The 26,768-nt window shown below is 45.3% G+C and overlaps 1 protein-coding gene across 2 annotated transcripts in view; it reads right to left on the minus strand.

Annotated features, from left to right (window-relative positions):
• Positions 1–946: 946 nt before the first annotated feature.
• LOC121548519 (chloride intracellular channel protein 5) overlaps positions 947–26,768 on the minus strand; it is an 82,458-nt gene continuing 56,636 nt past the window's right edge. The window contains exons 5-6 of one of the 2 annotated variants that reach the window (XM_041859976.2): positions 1,575–1,756; positions 947–1,157 (exon numbers count right to left, since the gene is read on the minus strand). In XM_041859976.2, the coding sequence (XP_041715910.1) occupies positions 993–1,157; positions 1,575–1,756 (347 nt within the window). In that variant the 3' untranslated portion in view covers positions 947–992. The remainder of the gene's footprint in view (positions 1,158–1,574; positions 1,757–26,768) is intronic. The other variant, XM_041859977.2, reaches the window with a different exon arrangement.

Consider the following 26,768-nt stretch of genomic DNA (forward strand, 5'->3'; position numbering starts at 1 on the left):
GTGCACTAGATAGGGAATAGGGTGCCATTCTCTGGTCTAAAGTAGTGCACTAGATAGGGAATAGGGTGCCATTCTCTGGTCAAAAGTAGTGCACTAGATAGGGAATAGGGTGTCATTCTCTGGTCTAAAGTAGTGCACTAGATAGGGAATAGGGTGTCATTCTCTGGTCTAAAGTAGTGCACTAGATAGGGAATAGGGTGCCATTCTCTGGTCTAAAGTAGTGCACTAGATAGGGAATAGGGTGCCATTCTCTGGTCAAAAGTAGTGCACTAGATAGGGAATAGGGTGTCATTCTCTGGTCTAAAGTAGTGCACTAGATAGGGAATAGGGTGCCATTCTCTGGTCTAAAGTAGTGCACTAGATAGGGAATAGGGTGTCATTCTCTGGTCTAAAGTAGTGCACTAGATAGGGAATAGGGTGCCATTCTCTGGTCTAAAGTAGTGCACTAGATAGGGAATAGGGTGCCATTTGGGATACATCCATAATCGAGTATCCTCTTCATACACAACACCGTTTCTCCTTATGTGTTCAAAAACATATTAAAATACATTAAAGCTTATTAACAAGTCATCCTTTAGCAAATCAACTTCTCAACATAAGATATATCTATCTCTAACAGAAAGACTACAGCAAAACTATAGGAAAATCAACCAAGTGAAGCTTGTGATTGTAATTGCATTTCAACACAGTGTATTATCATTTACAAATCAATCAATATATTAGTATGATCAGTAGGCAGATGTCGATGGTGGAGTCAGACTACAGCAGGGGAAATGATGAATAAATACAACCAGCTGGTCACATCCCTGTGGACTGGCTTCATGTTAACTGCTGATATGGGTTGGGATTAGGTGTCAAGGGGTTAAAAATCAGGGTTGTAGGTTAGAGGTCAGGGGTCAGGGGTCGGGGGTCAGGGGTCGGGGGTCAGGGGTCGGGGGTCAGGGGTCAGGGGTCGGGGTCGGGGTCGGGGGTCGGGGGTCAGGGGTCAGGGGTTACTTGGCCAGTCTCTTGGCCACGTCCATGTAAGCCGTCTCTATCTCGCTGTCGGCAGCGCAGGTGTTGGTGAACTCGTCTCGTGTGTAGGCGTTCTTCAGATAGCGCCACACCCCACCCAGCTCAGACGGAATCTCATAGTTACGATACTTCTTAGCAACCACCTGGTAACAACACAGAGAGAACACACCTCACACTCATGAAATAGAACTTCTGTGTGTCTGTGTGTGTGTGTGTATGTGTGTATGTGTGTGTGTCTGTCTGTGTGTGTCTGTGTCTCTCTGTGTCTCTCTGTGTGTGTGTGTGTCTGTCTGTGTGTGTCTGTGTCTCTCTGTGTCTCTGTGTGTGTGTGTGTGTGTGTGTGTGTGTGTATGTGTGTGTGTCTGTCTGTGTGTGTCTGTGTCTCTCTCTCTGTGTGTGTGTGTGTGTGTGTGTCTGTCTGTGTGTGTCTGTGTCTCTCTCTCTGTGTGTGTGTGTGTGTGTGTGTGTGTGTGTGTGTGTGTGTGTGTGTGTGTGTGTGTGTGTGTGTGTGTGTGTGTGTGTGTGTGTGTGTGTGTGTGTGTCTGTCTGTGTGTGTGTACCTTGACTATATGTAGTTTGGGCAGTAGGTTGCAGTCAGCCAGCGTGAGCTCATCTCCATCCAGGAAGCGTCTGGTGGACACCCTCTCCTCCTCCATGCTGTCTGCATCGATCTCCTCCGGGAGGGGACTAACCAGGTAGCCATCTAACTTCTTCAGCGCCTTCAACAGACCCTTCTCCAGGACTAGAAGGGGGGGGAGAGAGAGAGGGGGGGAGGGGGGGTTAGAGAGAGAGATATTAGTCAATTTGTCATATAGAGAGAAACCAGGAAAAAGGAGCACAGCTCCATTGTATCCACCAGATGGCAGTACAGGACAGGACAGTCATCCCCAGCAGGCTCCAGGTTCCATCTATAGAGCAGGATTTGAGTCTGCTACCATTTAGTGGCAGCTAACAGTAGGACATGTCTGATATTGCCTCTGATATTCACATTAGTTTAAAAGTAAATCTCAATGAGACTAAACATGCTAAATGTAAGTGTGAGACACAAGAATAACATATAGCAACCTACAGCCCTTCACAAAGGTTCAATGATAAAGTGACAGAGGTTTCCAGAGGGTCAGATGTCAGGCCACAGAATGAGGAATTGGAATACCAGATTAGACATGAACCTTCTTATGATGGGATAAAGGTCAGCCATGTTGGTCAGGGAGTTGGTCAACCATGGTTTGCCAGAGCTGTGATAAGATATTGTGTAAAATAATGCATTTGAAGAATGTATCTGCACTGTAGGTTTGTTAGCTGGCTAGCCAGACAGTTTTAGAGGATTGAGTCCATACATTTTTCAAATTAACTGCCAATACTCCCGAGTCGGTATTCATGTTATAAGAAGGAATTCCCCTCAACCACGCCCACAATTTGGGGAAAACAAATATCCTTTCCTATTGACCCCCATTGTAAAAGAGGCAACTTTGTCGCCGATTTTTGTTATACAAAAATAACAAAATATGCCGAAAAGATGCTGTGTTGTTCAATGTACATGTAACCAGGTTGAAAATCCAGACCTACGGTCCCCAATGCTCCCATGTAGGGAAATAGAGCCTGCGAGAAGGCCCCTGTGGCGTCAGGCTATTTGGCGTAGGAGAGTGGAAAATTGTGGGGACCCGGTGTCCAAGTAGGCTACAATTAGCTACAGTGCCTTTAGAAAGTATTCATATCCCTTGACTTATTCCACATTTTGTTGTGCTACAGCCTGAATTCAAAATAAACCAAATTGATTTGTTTTCTCACCCATCAACACACAATACCCCATTACGACAAAGTGAAAACATGTTTTTAGAAATGTTTGCACATTTATTGAACATATACAGAAATATCTCAATTACATTAGAATTCACGCCCCTGAGTCAATACTTTGTAGAAGCACCTTTGGCAGCGATTATAGCTGAGAGTCTTTCTGGGTAAGTATCTAAGAGCTTTCCACATCTGGATTGTGCAACATTTGCCCATTATTCTTTTCAAAATTCTTCAAGCTCTGTCAAGTTGGTTGTTGATCATTGCTAGACAACCATTTTAAGGTCTCTCCATTTATTTTCAAGTACATTCCATTTCTTTTTTATCCTGAAAAACTCCCCAGTCCTTAATGATTACAAGCATACCCATAACATGATGCAGCCACCACTTTGCTTGAAAATATGGAAAGTGGTACTCAGTAATGTGTTCTATTGGATTTGCCCCAAACATAACATGAATTGCTTTGTCACATTTTTTGCAATTTACATTAGTGCCTTATTTCAAACAGGATGCATGGTTTAAAAAATGTGTATTCTGTAAAGGCATCCTTTTTGTTAAATTTAGATTAGTATTGTGGAGTAACTACAATGTTGCTGATCCATCCTCAGTTTTCTCCTATCACAGCCATTAAACTCTGTAACTGTTTTAAAGTTACCATTGCCCTCATGGTGAAATCCCTGAGCGGTTTCCATCCTCTCCGGTAACTGAGTTAGGAAGGATGCCTGTATCCTTGTAGTTGTCACGGCCGTCTAATGAGGGAGACCAAGGCGCAGCGTTGCGAGTGAACATATTCTATTTATTAAATGCTCACATGAACAAAACAATAAACAACGAATGCGTGACGTCTATGGTACAACACGAACACACACGAACAAAATCCCACAACCCGAAAGAAAAACAGACAGATTAAATATGGCTCCCAATCAGAGACAACCAGCCGACAGCTGACACTCGTTGCCTCTGATTGGGAGTCACACCGGCAAACATAGAAAATAGACAACCTAGAACACCCACCAAAGAAACAGAAAACATAGAATGAACACACCCTGGCTCAACATAATGAGTCCCCGAGCCAGGGTGTGACAGTACCCCCCCCTAAAGGCGCGGACTGCGACCGCGCCTAAATACGAGCAAAAACAGGGGAGGGCTGGGTGGGCATTCCTCCTCGGCGCGGCTCCGGCTCGGGCCTGATCCCCACTTCCTCTCCAACCCCCAAAGTACCCCTGGTCCTGTCTAGCCCCGCTGGCCGGAGCCGGACTGACGACACGCGCCCCTGGCTTGGTGCGTGGAACAGGAACGGACCGGACCGGGCTGACGATACACACCCCTGGCTTGGTGCGTGGAGCAGGAATGGACCGGAATGGGCTGGCGATGCGCACCACAGACTTGGTGCGGAGAGCAGGAACGAGCCGGACAGGGCTGGCGACGCGCACCACAGACTTGGTGCGGAGAGCAGGAACGGGCCGGACCGGGCTGGCGACGCGCACCACAGGTTTGGTGCGGGGAGCAGGGACAGGCCGGGCCGGGCTGGCGACGCGCACCACAGACTTGGTGCGGAGAGCAGGAACAGGCCGGGCCGGGCTGACGACACGCACCACAGGCTCGATGCGAGGAACAGGAACAGGCCGGACCTTACTGGGGACACACACCACCGGCCCCACGCAGGGATCAGGAACGGGCCGGACCGGACTGGTAACACACCCCAGTACCTCTCGCCGTGCCTCTACACTTTCCCTCTCCTCTGTGACCAGTGGCCCCCTTAACCTGGCGGCCTCCTCTTCACACCCGCTGGACCGCTCCCTCGCGGCCTCCTGCTGCCCCGTCGTCCACGTCGTGAGCCCCCCCCTAAAAATTCTCTGGGGGTCTCTCCTCCCCGTGGACCAGGCCTCCATCGTTCTCGCCCACCTCTCGCTCCTCTGTCTCCAACCCTCGTCACTCAGCTCCTCAATGGGCTTGACCCAGTCGAAGCTCTTGATCCATTGCTCCATAGACCAGCCTCTCTCCTCCTCACGCTGCTTGGTCTGGTACTGGTGGGATTTTCTGTCACGGCCGTCTAATGAGGGAGACCAAGGCGCAGCGTTGCGAGTGAACATATTCTATTTATTAAATGCTCACATGAACAAAACAATAAACAACGAATGCGTGACGTCTATGGTACAACACGAACACACACGAACAAAATCCCACAACCCGAAAGAAAAACAGACAGATTAAATATGGCTCCCAATCAGAGACAACCAGCCGACAGCTGACACTCGTTGCCTCTGATTGGGAGCCATATTTAACTATCGGTCTTTTCACTTTGTGTTGTGGTTTCTTGTTCCGTGTTGGTTTGTTTTTGTAACCAAGGACGTCACGTTTCGTTGTTTTGATCGTGTGATCTTGATAAAATAAATATGTTTGCTTTCAACGCTGCGCCTTGGTCCTCTCCCTCCTTAGACGATCGTGACAGTAGTGACTGGGTGTATTGATACACCATCCAAAGTGTAATTAATAACTTCACCTGCTCAAAGGGATATTCAATGTCTGCTTTTATTTTTTTATTTTTTTTATCTACCAATAGGAGCCTTTCTTTTGTGAGGCATTGGAAAACCTCCCTGGTCTTTGTGGTTCAATCTGGGTTTGAAATTCACTGCTCGACTGAGGCACCTTACAGATAATTGTACAGTGGGGAGAACAAGTATTTGATACACTGCCGATTTTGCAGGTTTTCCTACTTACAAAGCATGTAGAGGTCTGTCATTATTATCATAGGTACACTTCAACTGTGAGAGACGGAATCTAAAACAAAAATCCAGAAAATTGTATGATTGTTAAGTAATTAATTTGCATTTTATTGCATGCCATAAGTATTTGATACATCAGAAAAGCAGAACTTAATATTTGGTACAGAAACATTTGTTTGCAATTACAGAGACCATATGTTTCCTGTAGGTCTTGACCAGGTTTGCACACACTGCAGCAGGGATTTTGGCCCACTCCTCCATACAGACCTTCTCCAGATCCTTCAGGTTGTGGGGCTGTCGCTGGGCAATACAGACTTTCAGCTCCCTCCAAAGATTTTCTATTGGGTTCATGTCTGGAGACTGGCTAGGCCACTCCAGGACCTTGAGATGCTTCTTACGGAGCCACTCCTTAGTTGCCCTGGCTGTGTGTTTCGGGTTGTTGTCATGCTGGAAGACCCAGCCACGATCCATCTTCAATGCTCTTACTGAGGGAAGGAGGTTGTTGGCCAAGATCTCGCGATACATGGCCCCATCCATCCTCCCCTCAATACGATGCAGTCGTCCTGTCCCCTTTGCAGAAAAGCATCCCCAAAGAATGATATTTCCACCTCCATGCTTCACGATTGGGATGGTGTTCTTGGGGTTGTACTCATCCTTCTTCTTCCTCCAAACACGGCGAGTGGAGTTTAGACCAAAAATTTCTATTTTTGTCTCATCAGACCACATGACCTTCTCCCATTCCTCCTCTGGATCATCCAGATGGTCATTGGCAAACTTCAGACGGGCCGGGACATGCGCTGACTTGAGCAGGGGGACCTTGCGTGCATTGTAGGATTTTAATCCATGACGGCGTAGTGTGTTACTAATGGTTTTCTTTGAGACTGTGGTCCCAGCTTTCTTCAGGTCATTAACCAGGTCCTGCCGTGTATTTCTGGGCTGATCCTTCACCTTCCTCATGATCATTGATGCCCCACGAGGTGAGATCTTGCATGGAGCCCCAGACCGAGGGTGATTGACCGTCATCTTGAACTTCTTCCATTTTCTAATAATTGCGCCAACAGTTGTTGCCTTCTCACCAAGCTGCTTGCCTATTGTCCTGTAGCCCATCCCAGCCCTGTGCAGGTCTACAATTTTATCCCTGATGTCCTTACACAGCTCTCTGGTCTTGGCCATTGTGGAGAGGTTGGAGTCTGTTTGATTGAGTGTGTGGGCAAGTGTCTTTTATACAGGTAACGAGTTCAAACAGGTGCAGTTAATACAGGTAATGAGTGGAGAACAGGAGGGCTTCTTAAAGAAAAACTAACAGGCCTGTGAGAGCCGGAATTCTTACTGGTTGGTAGGTGATCAAATACTTATGTCATGCTATAAAATGCAAATTAATTACTTAAAAATCATCCAATGTGATTTTCTGGATTTTTGTTTTAGATTCCATCTCTCACAGTTGAAGTGTACATATGATAAAAATTACAGACCTCTACATGCTTTGTAAGTAGGAAAACCTGCAAAATCTGCAGTGTATCAAATACTTGTTCTCCCCACTGTATGTGTGGGGTACAGAGATGAGGTGGTCATTCAAAAATCATGTTGCTGAGTCCATGCAACTTATTATGTGACTTGTTAAGCAAATGTTTAATCCTGAATTTATTTAGGGTTGCCATAACAAAGGGGTTGAATACTTATTGGCACAAGATATTTAAGCTTTTCATTTGTAATTCATTTGTAAAAATTTCGAAAAACATTATTCCACTTTGACATGATGGGATATTGTGTGTAGGCCTGTGGAAAAAAAAATCTAAATGTAATCTATTTAAAATTCAGGCTTTAACACAACAAAATGTGGAAAAAGTCAAGGGGTGAGAATACTTTCTGAAGGCACGGTATTTGCGTGGAAAACGCTTAGGTAAGACATTGAACTTGTAGCTGAATAGTCTGTTTGTAACTCCATTCACTACTTGTAGCTGTATAGTCTGTTTGTAACTCCATTCACTACTTGTAGCTGTATAGTCTGTTTGTAACTCCATTCACTACTTGTAGCTGTATAGTCTGTTTGTAACTCCATTCACTACTTGTAGCTGTATAGTCTGTTAGTGTTGTTGGTCTTGGCTTAATGTTCCAGTTGGTAGCTAGCTAGCGCTCTCTCAAATGGCTGCTAGCACTGTTATGAAAAGGGGCATGAGGGAAGCCCTACAATATTACGTTTTACTATGTAGTGAGAACGCTCGGGAGCAGGCAATTTAGAAAAGTGATCTTCAGACATGTTGTACTTTTCTTAAATGTAGTTTTACAATTTACTAAAACAAGCAGACAACACGAAAACTGAGTTTGAAAAAGGTTATGTTTTTGCTGTGAGCCATTTGGGTAACCAAGATTTACCATGTGTTGTTTCCCCACAGGCAGGTCGGGCCGTAACGTTCTATTTAATAGCGACTGGGACTATTTGCCCACATTCCGTTCAAACAATGCAGTCAATCCACAGCCATACACTGGCTGAAATCAGTTGATGATAGGAGTTTGAAAAGTTGTAAATGCAACAAGTACTGATATTGTATCATATAATAGCACTCCCAGCTTTCCAATATATATATTTTACATTTATGGCCTGTTTACATATATTTTAGAGGCTATTTATTCAGAAAATTTATATAAAACCTGTATAAACTGTATTTATAATATGACAACGTTCTATAACACAATATTCATATCCCTTACTTTTATTGTGCTTCATAGTAAAACCAGGATTCTGCCTCTACTGCCATTTATTCCAATTAGACTGGTTTGGATTTCTCCCTGACCAATATGGCTGCAATTTTCATCCCATTCCGGAACTTTGAGGGTTTATGACACATGTCCAACTCATTCCACGGAGGGCCAAGTGGGTTTATGACACATGTCCAACTCATTCCACGGAGGGCCAAGTGGGTTTTTGACACATGTCCAACTCATTCCACGGAGGGCCAAGTGGGTTTTTGACACATGTCCAACTCATTCCACGGAGGGCCAAGTGGGTTTTTGACACATGTCCAACTCATTCCACGGAGGGCCAAGTGGGTTTATGACACATGTCCAACTCATTCCACGGAGGGCCGAGTGTCTTCGGGTTTTTGCTCCTCCCTTGTAGTTGATTGATGAATTTAGGTCACTAATTAGTAAGGAACTCCCCTCACCTGGTTGTCAAGGTCTTAGTAAGGAACTCCCCTCACCTGGTTGTCTAGGTCTTAGTAAGGAACTCCCCTCACCTGGTTGTCTAGGTCTTAGTAAGGAACTCCCCTCACCTGGTTGTCTAGGTCTTAGTAAGGAACTCCCCTCACCTGGTTGTCTAGGTCTTAGTAAGGAACTCCCCTCACCTGGTTGTCAAGGTCTTAATTGAAAGGAAAAACCAAAAACCTGCAGATCCTAGGCCCTCCATGGAATGAGTTTGACACCCCTGGTTAATGACATAGCCCCTCTAGTAATTTAACGTGAAACTGACAACGTTTTAACAACTTTGTAGATATGAAACAAACAATCATAATAGCACTCAAAAATGTAAAAATTCACAGTTTATATTATAAAACCAACTTCATAAGAGGTTTTAAAAATAGGTTCTATTTAACTCAATAACTGTTGTTCATTTGTTTACAGAGAAATAGCATTGTATTTGATCAAACACAGTTTTTTCCAACAGTTTGCTAAGAGCTGGCAGCAAGCTGATAGGTCTGCTGTTAGAACCAGTAAAGGCAGCTTTACCACTCTTGGGTAGCGGAATGACTTTGGCTTCCCTCCAGGCCTGAGGACAAAGACTTTCCTCTAGGCTCAGATTAAAGATATGACAGATAGGAGTGGCTATAGAGTCAGCTACCATCCTCAGTAGCTTTTCATCTAAGTTGTCAATGCATTACATTTACATTTTAGTCATTTAGCAGATGCCCTTATCCAGAGCGACTTACAGTTAGTGAGTGGATACATTTTTTTTTTAAATAATGTTTTTTTTTTTTTTTTATACTGGCCCCCCGTGGGAATCGAACCCACAACCCTGGCGTTGCAAACGCCATGCTCTACCAACTGAGCTACATCCCCTGCCAGCCATTCCCTCCCCTACCCTGGGCCAATTGTGCGCCACCCCATGGGTCTCCCGGTCACGGCCGGCTACGACAGAGCCTGGATTCGAACCAGGATCTCTAGTGGCACAGCTAGCACTGCAATGCATTGCCTTAGACCACTGCGCCACCAGGAGGTTTGTCATTATTGATCGATAACAATAATTTTTCCACCTCTCCCACACTAAATTTACAAAGTTCCAACTTGCAATGCTTTTCTTTCATTATCTGTTTGTTATATCCTTGTATTGCTACTGCTGTATCATCAAAGGAATTATCTAAGAGAGTCTCAGAAATGGCTAATATATTAATGTTATCTGATGTTAGAAAGTAATTGATTGCATGAACCTTATTCCTAAGGCTACATACAGTGAAGGAAAAAAGTATTTGCTCCCCTGCTGATTTTGTACGTTTGCCCACTGACAAAGATATGATCAGTCTATAATTTTAATGGTAGGTTTATTTGAACAGTGAGAGACAGAATAACAACAAAAAAATCCAGAAAAACGCATGTCAATTTTTTTAAAAATTGATTTGCATTTTAATGAGGGAAATAAGTATTTGACCCCCTCTCAATCAGAACGATTTCTGGCTCCCAGGTGTCTTTTATACAGGTAACGAGCTGAGATTAGGAGCACACTCTTAAAGGGAATGCTCCTAATCTCAGCTTGTTACCTGTATAAAAGACACCTGTCCACAGAAGCAATCAATCAATCAGATTCCAAACTCTCCACCATGGCCAAGACCAAAGAGCTCTCCAAGGATGTCAGACTATACACATTGTTTCCCGAGTGGCGCAGTGGTCTAAGGCGCCGCATCGCAGTGCTAACTGTGCCACTAGAGATCCTGGTTCGAATCCAGGCTCTGTCGCAGCCGGCCGCGACCGGGAGACTCATAGGTGGCGCACAATTGGCCCAGGGTAGGGGAGGGAATGGCCGGCAGGGATGTAGCTCAGTTGATAGAGCATGGCGTTTGCAACGCCAGGGTTGTGGGTTCGATTCCCACGGGGGGCCAGTATAAAAATATATGTATTCACTAACTGTAAGTCGCTCTGGATAAGAGCGTCTGCTAAATGTAAAAATGTATAGTGAGAAGACTATTCACTAGTCGTATGGTGAGAAGGCTATTCACTAGTTGTATGGTGAGAAGACTATTCAGTAGTCATATGATGAGAAGACTATTCACTAGTCGTGTGGTTAGAAGACTATTCACTAGTTGTATGATGAGAAGACTATTCACTAGTCATATGATGGGAAGACTATTCACTAGTCGTGTGGTTAGAAGACTATTCACTAGTCATATAGTGAGAAGACTATTCACTTGTTGTATGATGAGAAGACTATTCACTAGTTGTATGGTTAGAGGACTATTCACTAGTCATATGATGAGAAGACTATTCACTAGTTGTATGGTGAGAAGACTATTCACTAGTTGTATGGTGAGAAGACTATTCACTAGTTGTATGGTGAGAAGACTATTCACTAGTTGTATGGTGAGAAGACTATTCACTAGTTGTATGGTGAGAAGGCTATTCACTAGTCATATGGTGAGAAGGCTATTCACTAGTCATATGGTGAGGAGACTATTCACTAGTTATATAGTGAGAAGACTATTCACTAGTTGTATGGTGAGAAGACTATTCACTAGTTGTATGATTAGAAGACTATTCACTAGTCGTATGGTTAGAAGACTATTCACCAGTCATATGGTGAAAAGACTCTTAACTAGTCATGTGGTGAGAAGACTATTCACTAGTCGTATGATTAGAAGACTATTCACTGGTCATATGGTGAGAAGACTATTCACTAGTTGTATGGTGAGAAGACTATTCACTAGTTGTATTGTTGAGAAGACTATTCACTAGTCACATACACAGTTATATCTATAGTTATGTGTAAGTGTACTATCATTACAGTAACAGTTATATCTACACTACCATTCAATAGTTTGGGGTCACTTAGAAATGTCCTTGTTTTCGAAAGAAAAGCTATTTTTTTGTCCATTAAAATAACATCAAATTGATCAGAAATACAGTGTAGACATTTTGAATGTTGTAAATGGCTATTGTAGCTGGAAACAGCTGATTTTTAATGGGATATCTACATAGGCGTACAGAGGCCCATTATCAGCAACCATGAGTCCTGTGTTCCAATGGAACATTGTGTTTGCTAATCCAAGTTAATCATTTTAAAAGGCTAATTGATCATTAGAAAACCCTTTTGCAATTATGTTAGCACAGCTGAAAACTGTTGTGCTGATTAAAGAAGCAATAAAACTGGCCTTCTTGAGACAAGTTGAGTATCTGGAGCATCAGCAATTGTGGGTTCGATTACAGGCTCAAAATGGCCAGAAACAAATAACTTTCTTCTGAAACTCGTCAGTCTATTCTTGTTCTGAGTAATGATGGCTATTCCATGGGAGGAACTACCAAGAAACTGAGGATGGTGTACTGCTCCCTTCACAGAACAGCGCAAACTGGCTCTAACCAGAATAGAAAGAGGAGTGGGAGGCCCCGGTGCACAACTGAGCAAGAGGACAAATACATTAGAGTGAAACAGACGCCTCACAGGTCCTCAACTGGCAGCTTCATTAAATAGTACCCGCAAAACACCTGTCTCAATGTCAACAGGCAGAGTTGCAAAGAAAAATAAAAGATTAAGATGGGCAGTCTGAGATATGGCTTTTTCTTTGCAACTCTGCCTAGAAGGTCAGCATCCCGGAGCTGTTAAATAGAACACTAGAATAAAGGAGGAATTTGTGAAGAAGAGTATAACGGGTTACTAGAGATCTGATAAAGTAACAATGGAAAATAATAATAATAATAATAATAATAATAATAATAATAATAATAATAATAATAATAATAATAATATACAACTTGCACATCCACATGTAGACACACGTAAGTAATGTAAAAAGTATTAAGATAAATGAATAGTATAATGGTTTTACTAGATTTGATAAAGTAACAATATATGAATGTATAATGACTACTAGAGTTTACCTTGCTAGGTAGAGACTTATTATGGACAGAGCCATCTATAGGGGACTGATAGTGTCACGAGTTACAAAGCCAGAACCCAGAAGCAGACCAGGACAAGGTAAGTTGAAACGAAGGTGAGTGTTTATTTACAAATTCAAGAGTGATGCTGAATAATCCAGGGAACAGAGCGGGCGGCGTTGATTAGTTGTTGGGGGTGCAGTGGTTGATCCCATCATGGCTCGGCAGCCGCCGACCACCAGGCAGAGGTTGGATGAAGGTTCCGGACGAGTGACTGCAGATGGAACAAAACGGAGGTAAGTAAACAACCAACCAACAAGGTGCAAAAACAACAAAACTAACGCTAGAAGCTCTAAGACTGATACTCTGGTAAACCTACTGTTCATGGCTAACGATCCGGCAGGGAATGGATGTTAGGCCAGAGCCTAAGAAGGGTGATGATCAGGACCAGGTGTGCAGATTGCTGATGGGATGCAGGTGCGGAAATCAAGAGAGCTCCCCGGAGCGTTCCAGAACCCTCGGGAAACTGGAGATCACGAGCAGAAAACTAGTCCACAGACAGGACCCGACTCAGACTGCCGGGATCGTTACAGTACCCCCCCTCCGACGAACGCCACCGGGCGGACTCCCGGAGCGCCAGGATGGAGGCGGTAGAAGTCACGGATGAGGTCAGCATCTAGGATCTGTCGCCGCGGAATCCAACTCCTCTCTTCAGGACCATACCCCTCCCAGTCCACGAGATACTGGAAACCCCGGCCCCGCCGTCTGGAATCCATGATGCGTCGCACCGTGTAGGCAGGACCACCTCCGATCATCCGAGGAGGAGGAGGAGGAGGCGGAGGAGGCAACAGAGGACTGAGGAAAACAGGCTTGAGGCAGGAGACATGAAAGGTGGGATGGACTCTGAGCGTCCTCGGTAGTTTGAGTCGAACTGCCACTGGATTGATCACCTTCTCCACCACAAACGGACCAATGAACTTCGGTAACAACTTCCTAGACTCAGTCCGTAACGGAAGATCCCGTGTGGCCAACCAGACCCTATCTCCGATGGTATAGGTGGGAGCGGGGATCCGGCGACGATTCGCCTGGAGCTGATACCGTCCGAAACTCTAAGGAGTGCCTTTCTGGCCCGATGCCAGGTCCGGTGGCAACGCGAATATGGGCCTGAACAGAGGGCACTGAGAGCTCCTTCTCCTGAGAAGGGAACAAGGGAGGTTGGTAGCCATACAGGCACTGGAAGGGAGACATCCCAGTGGCAGATGTAGGGAGAGTATTGTGGGCATACTCAACCCAAGGCAACTGAGAGACCCAGGAGGTGGGGGTTGGAAGAGACCAGGCAGCGTAGCGTGGATTCCATCTTCTGGTTGGCTCTCTCCGCCTGACCATTGGATTGGGGGGTGAAAACCAGATGTGAGACTGACTGTAGCTCCAATGGCCAAACAGAAGGACTTCCAGACAGCCGAGGTAAACTGAGGGCCACGGTCGGAAACGATATCACTGGGCAAACCGTGGACCCTGAAAACCTCCCTAACCAGGATCTCGGACGTCTCCGAGGCAGAGGAAGCTTGGCAATTGGCACAAAGTGGGCGAACTTGCTGAATCTGTCCACGATAGTCAGAACGACCGTGTTCCCCTCAGAAGCGGGCAACCCAGTGACGAAGTCCAGGGCCAGATGCGACCATGGTCGCCGGGGAATAGGAAGGGGGTGAAGTAGTCCAGAGCTGGGCCGATTGGTACTCTTATTCTGCGCACACACTGGACAGGCAGCAACAAAACCCCGAGTATCCTCGGCCATGGCAGGCCACCAAAAACGTCTGCGAAGAAACGCCATCGTCCGAGCCACGCCAGGGTGACAAGCCATCTTGCTGGCGTGGGACCATTTGAGGACAGCAGGACGAACCGACTCAGGCACAAACAACCGACCGGGTGGACCGTTACCGGGACCGGGCTGAGTCCGAAGGGCCGCCATCACCTCCTCCTCAATCTTCCACATAACTGCTCCCACGACGCAGTTCCGGGGGAGAATTGTCTCGGTCTTGGACCCACTCTCCTCCGTCTTGGAGAACATCCGGGACAAGGCGTCCGCCTTGCCGTTCTTAGATCCAGGTCGGAACGTCAGGGAAAACTTGAATCGTCCGAAAAACAACGCCCACCTGGCCTGACGGGAGTTGAGACGTCTAGCCGATTGCACGTAAGCAAGATTCTTGTGGTCAGTCCAGACAATAAACGGTTGCTCCCCCTCCAACCAGTGGCGCCACTCCTCCAAGGCAAGTTTCACCGCGAGAAGCTCCCGGTTACCCACATCGTAATTCCTCTCCGCAGGCGAAAGGCGACGAGAGTAGTAGGCGCAGGGATGGAGTTTACTGTCCGTGGAGCATCGCTGCGACAGGATGGCGCCAACTCCCACATCAGAGCGCGTCCACTTCAACGACGAACTGACGGGCCGTGTCCGGTTGAGAGAGAATCGGTGCGTTGGTGAATCGCCTCTTCAAATCCAGAAACGCTCGATCCGCCTCCGGATTCCACTTGAAGGTCCTGATACTGGAAGTCAAGGCAGTTAACGGAGCGGCCACACGGCTGTAATCCCGGATGAATCTGCGGTAGAAATTCGCAAACCCCAAAAAATCTCTGGAGCTGCAATCTCGTACCGGGCTGGGCCCATTCCAGAACCGCTCTAACCTTCTCCTGGTCCATCCTAATCTCTCCCCTGGAGATGATGTACCCGAGAAAGGATGTCGTGTGGGCGTGAAACTCGCACTTCTCGGCCTTCACGAACAGGCGATTCTCCAACAATCGCTGCAGAACCTGCCGGACATGCTGGACGTGGTCGGAAGGTTCCTTCGAGAAGATCAGAATGTCATCCAGGTAAACAAACACAAAGAGACCGATCATATCTCTCAGGACGTCGTTCACCATACTCTGGAATACCGCTGGAGCATTGGTCAGTCCAAACGGCATCACCTGATACTCGAAGTGACCCATCGGTGTATTGAAACCCGTCAACCACTCGTCCCCCTCTCTGATCCGGGACCATGTGATACGCATTGCGTAGGTCTAGCTTGGTGAACACCGTAGCACCCTGTAAGGAGTCGAAGGCAGAACTCATCAAGGGCAGGGGATACTTGTTCTTGACCGTGATGTCATTCAACCCCCGATAATCAATACACGGTCGAAGAGAGCCATCCTTCTTACCCACAAAGAAGAATCCTGCACCCCAGGGGTGATGACGAGGGACGAACGAGACCAGCAGCTAGGGACTCCTTGATGTAGGTCTCCAAAGCCTCACGTTCAGGTCGGGAGATACTGTATAACCTTCCCTTGGGGTAGACAGCTCCAGGGAACAGGTTGATGGCACAATCATATGGTCGGTGGGGAGGGAGTGACAGAGCCTTCTGCTTACTGAAAACTTCCCCCAAATCGTGATATGTCTCGGGAACCAGGGACAAATCTGGGGGTTTAGCCTCAATCACCTGACTGGGAACCGAATGGGGACAGGCAGTCTTGAGACAGTTAGCATGACAATCAAGGCTCCAACTCGTTACCTTGCCCGTCACCCAATCGAACGTGGGATTGTGTTCCTTCAGCCAGGGGTATCCAAGGACCAGAGGAACATGGGAAGACGGCAGAATGAAGAATGAAATCATCTCAGAATGATTCCCGACAACAGCATCTTAACCGGTTCAGTCCTCATCGTGATACGTGCCAGACTACTGCCGTCCAGAGTGGTAGCTTCAATGGCTTCCGGCAATTGCTCCTTGGAAAGCCCCAGCTGTTCCACCAACTCGGCATCTAGAAAGCTTCCATCGGCACCTGAATCGATAAAAGCGTTAATCGCTAAGCTCTGATTCCTGTTCATAAGGGTAGCCGGGAAACGGGGTCTGACAGAGGTATTGAGAGGTCGAAACTGGCTCGCTAAAAGTCCTCCCAACTTTAGCGAGCCGCGCAGTTTGACGACCGCCGGGAACCAGTGGCGAGGTAATGTCCCGAACCGCCACAGTAGAGGCAACAGTTAGTCCTACGTCTGTGTTGGCGCTCCTCCTTGGTTAACCCGTGCCGCCCCACTTGCATGGGTTCAGAATCGGGAGACAGAACCTCTCCACTAATCCTGTGTGGTGGCCGATGATCGACGTATTCTGATCCAATCCCGACCCGACTGGAACCTGAGAAGCTGATCGGTTGGACGGAACCCATTGCTTCTCCCTCCTTCGCTCTCGGACTCGATTATCCACCCGAATAGACAAGGCTACCAAGCTGTCCAGGTCACTAGGCTCGGATAGGAGATCAACTCATCCCTGAGCTGCTCCGACAGACCCTGGTAAAAAGGCCGCTTGCAGAGACTCCTCATTCCACCCACTCTCCACAGCCAACGTCTTGAACTCGATCACGAAGTCGGCCACGCTACGCAGTTCCTTGGCGAAGCGAAAACAGGCGCCTAGCTGCGTCCCTCCTCGGACGGAATGGTCGAAGAGCTTCCTCATCTCGGCCGTGAACCCCTGGTATGAAGCCATGCAGGGATCCTGTCGTTCCCAAACGGCTGAAGCCCACTCCAGCGCTCGACCACGCAGCAACTCAATCATAAAGGCTATCCTAGCCTTGTCTGTGGCATAAGAGTAGGGCTGTAGATCGAACACTAATCCACACTGCATAAGGAAGGAACGGGCATCTTCCCAGCTCCCCCTCATATTTATCCGGCGCCGGAACCTTGGGCTCACGGAAGGACACAGCTCCAGAAGCGGCAGGCGAGATGGGTGAAACCCGGTGGTGGATCCTCCACCGGAAACTTTGCGTTGGTTCTGGACCTCCGTCAGACCGGTAGAAAGGTTCCGAACTGACAACGCGATCTCCTGTAGTACCGTGCTATGATGGCCCAACATCTTCTCCTGATGGGTAATGGCATGGCGAACAGAGTCCAGGTCCGCTGGGTTCATTACTGGCCGGATCGTTCTGTCACGAAAGTTACAAAGCCAGAACCCAGAAGCAGACCAGGACAAGGTAAGTTGAAACGAAGGTGAGTGTTTATTTACAAATTCAAGAGTGATGCTGAATAATCCAGGGAACAGAGCGGGCGGCGTTGATTAGTTGTTGGGGGTGCAGTGGTTGATCCCATCATGGCTCGGCAGCCGCCGACCACCAGGCAGAGGTTGGATGAAGGTTCCGGACGAGTGACTGCAGATGGAACAAAACGGAGGTAAGTAAACAACCAACCAACAAGGTGCAAAAACAACAAAACTAACGCTAGAAGCTCTAAAGACTGATACTCTGGTAAACCTACTGTTCATGGCTAACGATCCGGCAGGGAATGGATGTTAGGCCAGAGCCTAAGAAGGGTGATGATCAGGACCAGGTGTGCAGATTGCTGATGGGATGCAGGTGCGGAAATCAAGAGAGCTCCCCGGAGCGTTCCAGAACCCTCGGGAAACTGGAGATCACGAGCAGAAAACTAGTCCACAGACAGGACCCGACTCAGACTGCCGGGATCGTTACAGATAGACAGTGCCAGCCCAAATATAGCGAAGGTGGATCCAAGAAAGAGACTCTAGTCTCGAGAGCTACTTTATGAAAGGAAGTTTATCTCTTCCCTTCTGAATTGGCCAATGTATTTTATAATTTTGGCGCATTACATATGAATCTCAAAATTAATATGTGTGAAGCAGAGAGTGAATATCCAAAAGAAATTGGTAATAAATGTATAGAGTAACATTGTTAGGGTAGACAAACATGAAAACAATGCCTTCCAATAACAACATTTTGTTTTGTTTTTAAACCTTGAAATAGGGGAAAGCAGAACATTGTTTGAGAGTGATCTGTGTGTATTAGCAGTAGTGACTGAGAAGGTCTTCCTATTGGGAGGAAGGGTCCTTGTTGAAGGAAACAGATATGGAGACTAGTAAAAGTAACAAAGTGAATAATTTGTCATTTGTCATACAGTGAATAATTTGTCTGGATTTTCTGAATCAGAAATGCCCTAAACTAAACTGTTGTTCTGGTCTGTCCTCTCTCGAGGTTATGACGAAGGTGACCACAGATGGTATCTAGATGCACGGAAGGGATAATTCGACCAATAACATTGTGAGCCTCACCCCCTCTAACCGGCTGAAGTAATGTTGACAATGGTGTTCACTATGGTCCTTCACCACCTGAAACCTGAGTCCAAGCCAGCGACCTGTACACAGCATCCAGTCGAAGCTGTCAACTGCCTTTTCTCTCATGCCTTTTCTCTCAGGAGTGCGACGTGAATCCACGTGGACTGAGCATGGAGAGAGATCCCGTCCAAACTTCTCTCATGCTGCTGGTGTACTGGTAGGAAATGGACAAGACACAATGGACCGTACAGGACGGTGATGATGACTCAAGTGAGAGATTCGTCTGCTTGGGAAAATGGGACATTATTAAGGGCCATCCACTTTGAACATATGTTCCATTGGGAGGACTGTAAAGCTATCTGAAGAAGAAAATGAAGAAAAGCCAAAATAATTACTGCCGTGAAGGAGGGGGGGTGGTCAACCGTGCCCGTAATTGATTTAGGCTTGTCCAAAATTGTTTATTTGGGGTATCAGGTTGATTGTGGCGGTCTACACACTGCAAAATGTATAGTAATTTAGACTAGAAATGCATTGAGATACCGATCTGTCATTACCACAAATGGGGACCGTGATGAGTTAATGCTAGAAATATAAGATGAATATACTGTATGTCAATATAAATGTACATTCTGCCAGTATCGGTGTGTGCTAAGTTGAGGGTCTGAAAATCAAGTGATAGAACCAACGTGAAGCACCAAGGAGTGTCATTCTAAATTTGGGTTGGATAGTTTATCAATAGTTCTAATTATGATTTTGGAAAATGTGAGGAGAGCCACTAGATTGTAGCTTGGGCTAACCTTGCCCCAATCTCATTTTTATCAAGGTTGGTGTGAAACAGTTATAACATGTTTTCTATCTCTTCCCTGTGAAAGAAGGATCCCAAATTATTATTATTATTATTATTATTATTATATTATTATTATTATTATTATTATTATTATTATTATTATTAACCTCTACGGGATCGGTGTCCCGTATACGGGACGGTTGAGCTAACGTGCGCTAATGTGATTAGCATGACTGTTGTAAGTAACAGCAAACTTTCCAGAACATAAACATGTCTTATATGGGCAGACAGCTTAAATTATTGTTAATTTAACTGCACTGTCCAATTTACAGTAGCTATTACAGTGAAAAAAATACCATGCTATTGTTTGAGGAGAGTGCACAACAACAAAAAACGTATCACGGCAACTGGTTTGATATATTCACCTCTGAAGGTAAATAATGTACTTATTCAGAAATCTTGCTCTGATTTGTCATCCTGAGGGTCCCAGAGATAAAATGTAGCATAGTTTTGTTTAATAAAATCAATTTTTATATTCAAATGTATGAACTGGGTTCTACAGTTTGAACCCTTGCTGTCTCTGGCTCCACACCCACCCTGCCCGGCCATCTAGATGTGTGAAAGTTAGTGTATAAGCTAATGATCCATCATGTAGGACATTCCTGGGAGTGTGTAAATTTACATTTTGTATTACCATATAATTTTTTTATGTTCGCTATATTTATGTACTTGAAAATGTTTCAATTGTCCAATTCGGCACATTTGGGCAGACTTGATACAAAATAGTCCAGTATTGCAATGCTTCACTGGATCAATCTGAAACTTTGCACACACACTGCTGCCATCTAGTGGCCAGAATCTAAATTGCGCCTAAACTGCAATAATATATTGTGGCCTTCCTCTTGCATTTCAAAGATGATGGAACAAAAACAAAAATAGATAACGCATGTTTTTTTGTTTGTATTATCTTTTACCAGATCTAATGTGTTATATTCTCCTACATTAATTTCACATTTCCACAAACTTCAAAGTGTTTCCTTTCAAATGGTATCAAGAATATGCATATCCTTGCTTCAGGTCCTGAGCTACAGCCAGTTAGATTCAGGTCATTTTAGGCAAAATTGAAAAAAGGGTTTGATCCTTAAGAGGTTAACAGAAATATAACTTGTACAACCCAGAATGAAGGGTTTGAAATGATGAAGTGTCTGGTTTTATGTGTTAATAGAAGTATAGAACCTTTTGATATACGCTATAATCTAATGCTTACCTTAAAATGTAATGATAATTATCACAGATTGAGTGATAAGAAGAGGGAATGTGATGGAACATTTTATAGTGTGAAAAGACAGCCTTGAAAATGTTCATCTTGTCTTTCGTGTCATAAATAATCCTTGGTTCCTGCCTGTGCTTGGTAAAGATATGAAGGGGGGCGACATGACCCCCTCCTTAGGACCATCTGGCAGAACGCCCTGAATATGTTCTATAAGCTAAGATAGGAGACGGTGGCAGACACATGCAGGAACCAACCCTATGAACCATGCCTATGTAACTTGTCTGTGTAAGCAGTATATAAGAGATCTAACGGGACTGCCCCGACGGATCTCCTGACGGACTTGTACTAAGGTGCATCAAGTTTGTTGGAACCTCTCCAGTTAACTGACAATAAAGAATTATTCATTTAAATCTGACTTCGAGTGTCCCTGTGTAGAATTTCGAAGACAATAGCAAGAGAAAAATATTTAAGGCTACCTTGTCCTTGAACCTCAAGAACATGACCACTATCGGCCTGGGCCTGTCACCTGGGCTGGTGATGGGTTTTCCAGTCCTGTGGGCACACTCCACCTCAATCTTCCTTTGGTCCATCTTCAATTTCTCAGAGATCATTTCCCTCACTTTGTCCTCAGACTCCGTCCGGGTCTCATGTGGAGAGTCTGCAATTCCGTCCACAACCATGTTGTTCCGCCTTGATTGTTTCTCGAGATTTCGCCATGATTGTTATCATGAATTCACACACAGAACTGATGTCTTCTCTCAATGATATACAGATGGCTGTCATCTTGCCGTTCTCCTGTTTCAACTCATCAAGCTGACCCTGGGAGAACTGCAAACTCTTCTTCAGTTCCTGGACCTCTCAGGTCAGGTCGTCCATTCTTTTATTAGTTGAATCAACAGTATTTGGACAAAACTCTTGAAGCTATTTTCTTGTTGTTGTAACAACTGCTTGTAGAACTACTTTTGTTCATTTAAAAGATCCTTCACCTGTGATCAAGAGACACCACTGTCCTCAAGGGTACTCCCGCCGGCTTTGGTCTTTGTCATGGTAGCAACGTAGGTTACGCTGTTACTCCTCTCAGTTCCAGACAGGACAGGTCACAGGGAAGATTGGAAACAACAAACAGCAGGGATCTAGACAGCCACAAGCCCGGAACAATCCATGGCCATAATGTCTAACCGCGTCACGGACTGCGTTCAAGCCCTCAAGAAAACCCAGCTAGCTTGATAGGCAGCTAGCTAGCAGCTGGGCTAGCTTCTACGCCAAATAGCTCCTCAGACCCGGCCTTGGTCGGCAGGATCGCTGGACAGAGAGTAGCAGTCCCAGCAACTGATGCCAACTGCGTCGCGGGATCCAAACTCAAAAGTTAGCTAGATACTAAGAAACTTTCCAATACAAATTCAAAACAACAAACTTCCCAAAACAACAAACCGAGCTGTCCCTTCATTCCACGTTCAACAGGAAGTGACGTTTGCGTTAGCGTTTGCGTTAGCGTAGAGCGTTAGCGTTAGCGTTTGCGTTAGCGTTAGCGTTTGCGTTTGCGTTAGCGTTTGCGTTAGCGTAGAGCGTTAGCGTTAGCGTTTGCGTTAGCGTTAGCGTAGAGCGTTAGCGTTAGCGTTTGCGTTAGCGTTAGCGTAGAGCGTTAGCGTTAGCGTTTGCGTTAGCGTTAGCGTTTGCGTTTGCGTTAGCGTTTGCGTTAGCGTAGAGCGTTAGCGTTAGCGTTTGCGTTAGCGTTAGCGTTTGCGTTTGCGTTAGCGTTTGCGTTAGCGTAGAGCGTTAGCGTTAGCGTTTGCGTTAGCGTTGAGCGTAGAGCTGGATCAAATGAAAAGCAATATTCCTAGTGTTTGTGACGTGTTTGTGAAGGATTCATACATGTTGCAGCAGTGTGTAGAAGAGAGATCCCACGATGTGAGAAATGTGCAGGAGGGCATAGTCAGAGGGAGTGTACAGTAGGAATAGAGAAAGCACTGTGTGCAGCTGGGGATCCGATGTGACCTGGGAGAGAGAGACAGGTTGAGATTGCCAGAGTTCGAGTAGGGCAGAAAGTGTCCTATGCTGAGGCAGTGAAAATAGTAGAGGATAGCCCAAGGGTGAGTGAGTCGACTGGGAAGCCCCCAGTGAGATGGCCAGAGTTTTAGTAAGGTTGGGTTTCTTGCGCTTATAGCCATGGTGATCAACTGCACTTGGAGCGCAAATCACAGAAGATACAGTGCATTCGAAAGGATTCCTTGACTTTTTCCACATTTTGTTACATTACAGCCTTATTCTAAAATGGATTAAATTGTTTGTTTTTTCTCATCCATCTACACACAATACCCCATAATGACAAAGCAAGAACAGGTTTTTATAATTTTTTGCAAAAGAAAATACAAACATAACTTAATACTCAGTACTTTGTTGAAGCACCTTTGGCAGAGATTACAGCCTCGAGTCTTCTTGGGTATGACGCTACAAGCTTGGCAGACCTGTATTTGGGGAATTTCTCCCATTCTTCTCTGCAGATCCTCTCAAGCTCTGTCAGGTTGGTTGGGGAGCGTCGCTGCACAGCTATTTTCAGGTCTCTCCAGAGATGTTTGATCGGGTTCAAGTTCGGACTCTGGCTGGGCCACTCAAGGACATTCAGAGACTTGTCCCGAAGCCACTCCTGCGTTGTCTTGGCTGTGTGCTTAGGGTCGCTGTCCTTTTGGAAGGTGAACCTTCGCCCCAGTCTGAGGTCCTGAGCGCTCAGGACCAGGTTTTCATCACGGACTTCTCTGTACTTTGCTCCGTTCATCTTTCCCTCGATTCTGACTAGACTCCCAGTCCCTGCCGCTGAAAAACATCTACACAGCATGATGCTGCCACCACCATGCTTCATCGAAGGGATGGTGCCAGGTTTCCTCCAGACGTGACGCTTGGCATTCAGGCCAAAGAGTTCAATCTTGGTTTCATCAGACCAGAGAATCTTGTTTCTCATGGTCTGAGAGTCTTTAGGTGCCTTTTGGCAAACTCAAAGCGGGCTGTCATGTGCCTTTTACTGAGGAGTGGCTTCCGTCTGGCCACTCTACCATAAAGTCCTGATTGGTGGAGTGCTGCAGAGATGGTTGTCCTTCTGGAAGGTTCTCCCATCTCCACAGAGGAACTCTGGAGCTCTATCAGAGTGACCATCGGGTTCTTGGTCACCTCCCTGAAAAAGGCCCTTTTCCCCCGATTGCTCCGTTTGGCCATGTGGCCAGCTCTAGGAATCTTGGTGGTTCCAAACTTCTTCCATTTAAGAATGATGGAGGCCACTGTGTTCTTGGGGACCTTCAATGCTGCAGATATTTTTTGAACCCTTCCCCAGATCTGTGCCTCAACACAATCCTGTCTCTGGGCTCTACGGACAATTCCTTCTACCTCATGGCTTGTTTTTTGCTCTGACATGCACTGTCAACTGTGGGACCTTATATAGACAGGTGTGTGCCTTTCCAAATCATGTCCAATCAATTGACTTTACCACAGGTGGACTCCAATCATGTTGTAGAAACATCTCAAGGTTGATCAATGGAAACAGGATGCACCTGAGCTCAATTTCAAGACTCATAGCAAAGGGTCTGAATACTTATGTAAATAAGGTATTTCTGTTTTTAATACATTTGCAAAAATGTCAAAAAACCTGTTTTCGCTTTGTCGTTATGGATTGATGAGGATTTTTTATTTATTTAATGCATTTTATAATAAGGCTGTAAGGTAACAAAATATGGAAAAAGTCAAGGGGTCTTAATACTTTGCAAATGCACTATAGATGTGGTAGTTGCAGCAGCAGATAAATATTTGGGAGATTTTTGTGCAGAAGATGTAAATTAAGTTTAGAGAGACTTCCTGGTGTAGGATCGTTTCGGGCCGAGCACTGGGATGGGGTGGTGGGTTTTGGAGGTAGGGTTAGATGCAATTTAACATTTTCCCATTCCCCTTTTCTCTTTTTTTTTGGTGACCGAAATGTCCAAACCGCACGCCGACCTGCGAAAGGCAGCAATACGCAACACAGCATCTGCCGGAAAGCCACACGAAGTAGAAGTAGGTCATGGCATATAACGTTTGTTTGCAGAACGCCATAGTACCATAGAAGAATAAGACCAGGAGCGTTTGTCACGCCCTGGCTCTGGGGACTCTAGTATGTTGAGCCAGGGTGTGAGTTTTCATGTGTTTTCCTTTCTAGTTTAAGTATTTCTATGTTGGCCAGAGTGGTTCTCAATCAGAGGCAACGAGTGTCAGCTGTTGCTGGTTGTCTCTGATTGGGAACCACAGTTAGACAGGCTGTTTTCCCACAGTGGTTGTGGGATCTTGTTCCAAGTAGGTTGTGTTTGATCCAAGGACGTCACGTTATCGTTTTGTTGTTTTTGTTCGTGTGATCTTTATTTAAATAAATATGTTCGCAAATAACGCTGCGCATTGGTCCTCTGTTCCTGACGATCGTGACAGCGTTTTATTCCATACGTTAAGACATCGTCATAAGATTGGATTATTGTACCAGTGTTGAATGTCCAAACTGAAAGAGCTAACTAGCTATTATGTTAAATTAAGAATGATCTAAGGTAAAGGTGTTGCTTTGTTTGTTGAAACTGTCTCTGGGCAGTGACGGTTGTTAACATTAACTTGCTAGTTAGTTAGTTAAAATAGACCAAAGGGGGTTAGTTAGCTAATAGAACTAGCTTGGTTGCCTTTTTGTTATCATTCTATGCTTTGTTCTGTTTGTGTCTAGCTAACAATGTTAAACATTGAACATAGGTACTATCTACCCACCTAGCTAGCTAACTTTAGCTAGATCGCTAGCTAGGTTAGGTAATGTTTGAACATTGATGCCTAGCTAGCAAACTATTTCATAAGATATAACTATACCCCCCCCCCATAAGATACACAGCTAGCTAGCTTGATAGGGCCTTCATTTTTTGTAACCAAATAAGTAACCTAGAACACTTTTAGAAACTATTTTAGTAACTATTTTAGTAATAATATTATGTTAGTAAATACCATTATAGTACTAAATAGCATTTTCATTGTTATGTTTTTTATCAAAACCTATGTACGTATTTGCTGTTTTTTAAAATTATTAGTTATTTTATGGTATTTATTATTGCAAGGCAGAACACTTGATTTTTTTTTTCAAATGTGACCTAGTAACCTGTCAGAAGGTGTAGAAGCTTGGGAAAAACACTGGGGAAGCCAATTACACTGGGGAAGCCAATTACACTGGGGAAGCCAATTACACTGGGGAAGCCAATTACACTGGGGAAGCCAATTACACTGGGGAAGCCAATTACACTGGGGAAGCCAATTACACTGGGGAAGCCAATTACACTGGGGAAGCCAATTACAACCTATGTGTTGCGATAATTGCGTTGTTTGCTCTATAACCTGTTCATTAATATGCCTTGCGACCGTGATTTATATAGGCCTAAAGGCCGAGACAATAAGTATAAATTCAACCACACCTTTGTTTTATCACAAAACTGGAGAGCAACCTCTGTCCAGTGAAGTCCACAAAGCAAATTGCATGTAACAGACAGTTACATGACCGACAGCATGGTCAGGCAAGTTAATGTTTCCATAATTTAAAGACCACTAAACAACTATTGATTTAGAACCACAGAGATACCGCAGGTCGTAAAGAAAACAGGAGCTGCCTCCACTATTCCAGCACCATTTCAACTTCAACATTTCAACATCATCAAGTCACCTATGCTTAGTCTAATACAGTGACAACTTAAAGATACCAAAAACGATTTAATCTAATCAAAGTATGCTAAATATGATGTGGCTGTCCACATCATACACGTGTGCGCGTGCGTGTGTGCGTGTGTGTGCGTGCACCTTCGTGGAAGTAGAAAACATGTAGACTCACCCTACTGGTAGAGAACCGCCAATACCATCCTCCTCTCTTTCATGTTGACTAAACGGTCTATCATGATGTCATACACTACACGCTTTTATTTGTTGTTGTCCTAAGCAACCTGGCTAAAATGCTTGCTCGCTAGCCTAACTTTCTTTCATGGGCAATG

This window comes from Coregonus clupeaformis, chromosome 33 (assembly GCF_020615455.1).
Source record: "Coregonus clupeaformis isolate EN_2021a chromosome 33, ASM2061545v1, whole genome shotgun sequence".
Lineage (NCBI taxonomy): Eukaryota > Metazoa > Chordata > Actinopteri > Salmoniformes > Salmonidae > Coregonus > Coregonus clupeaformis.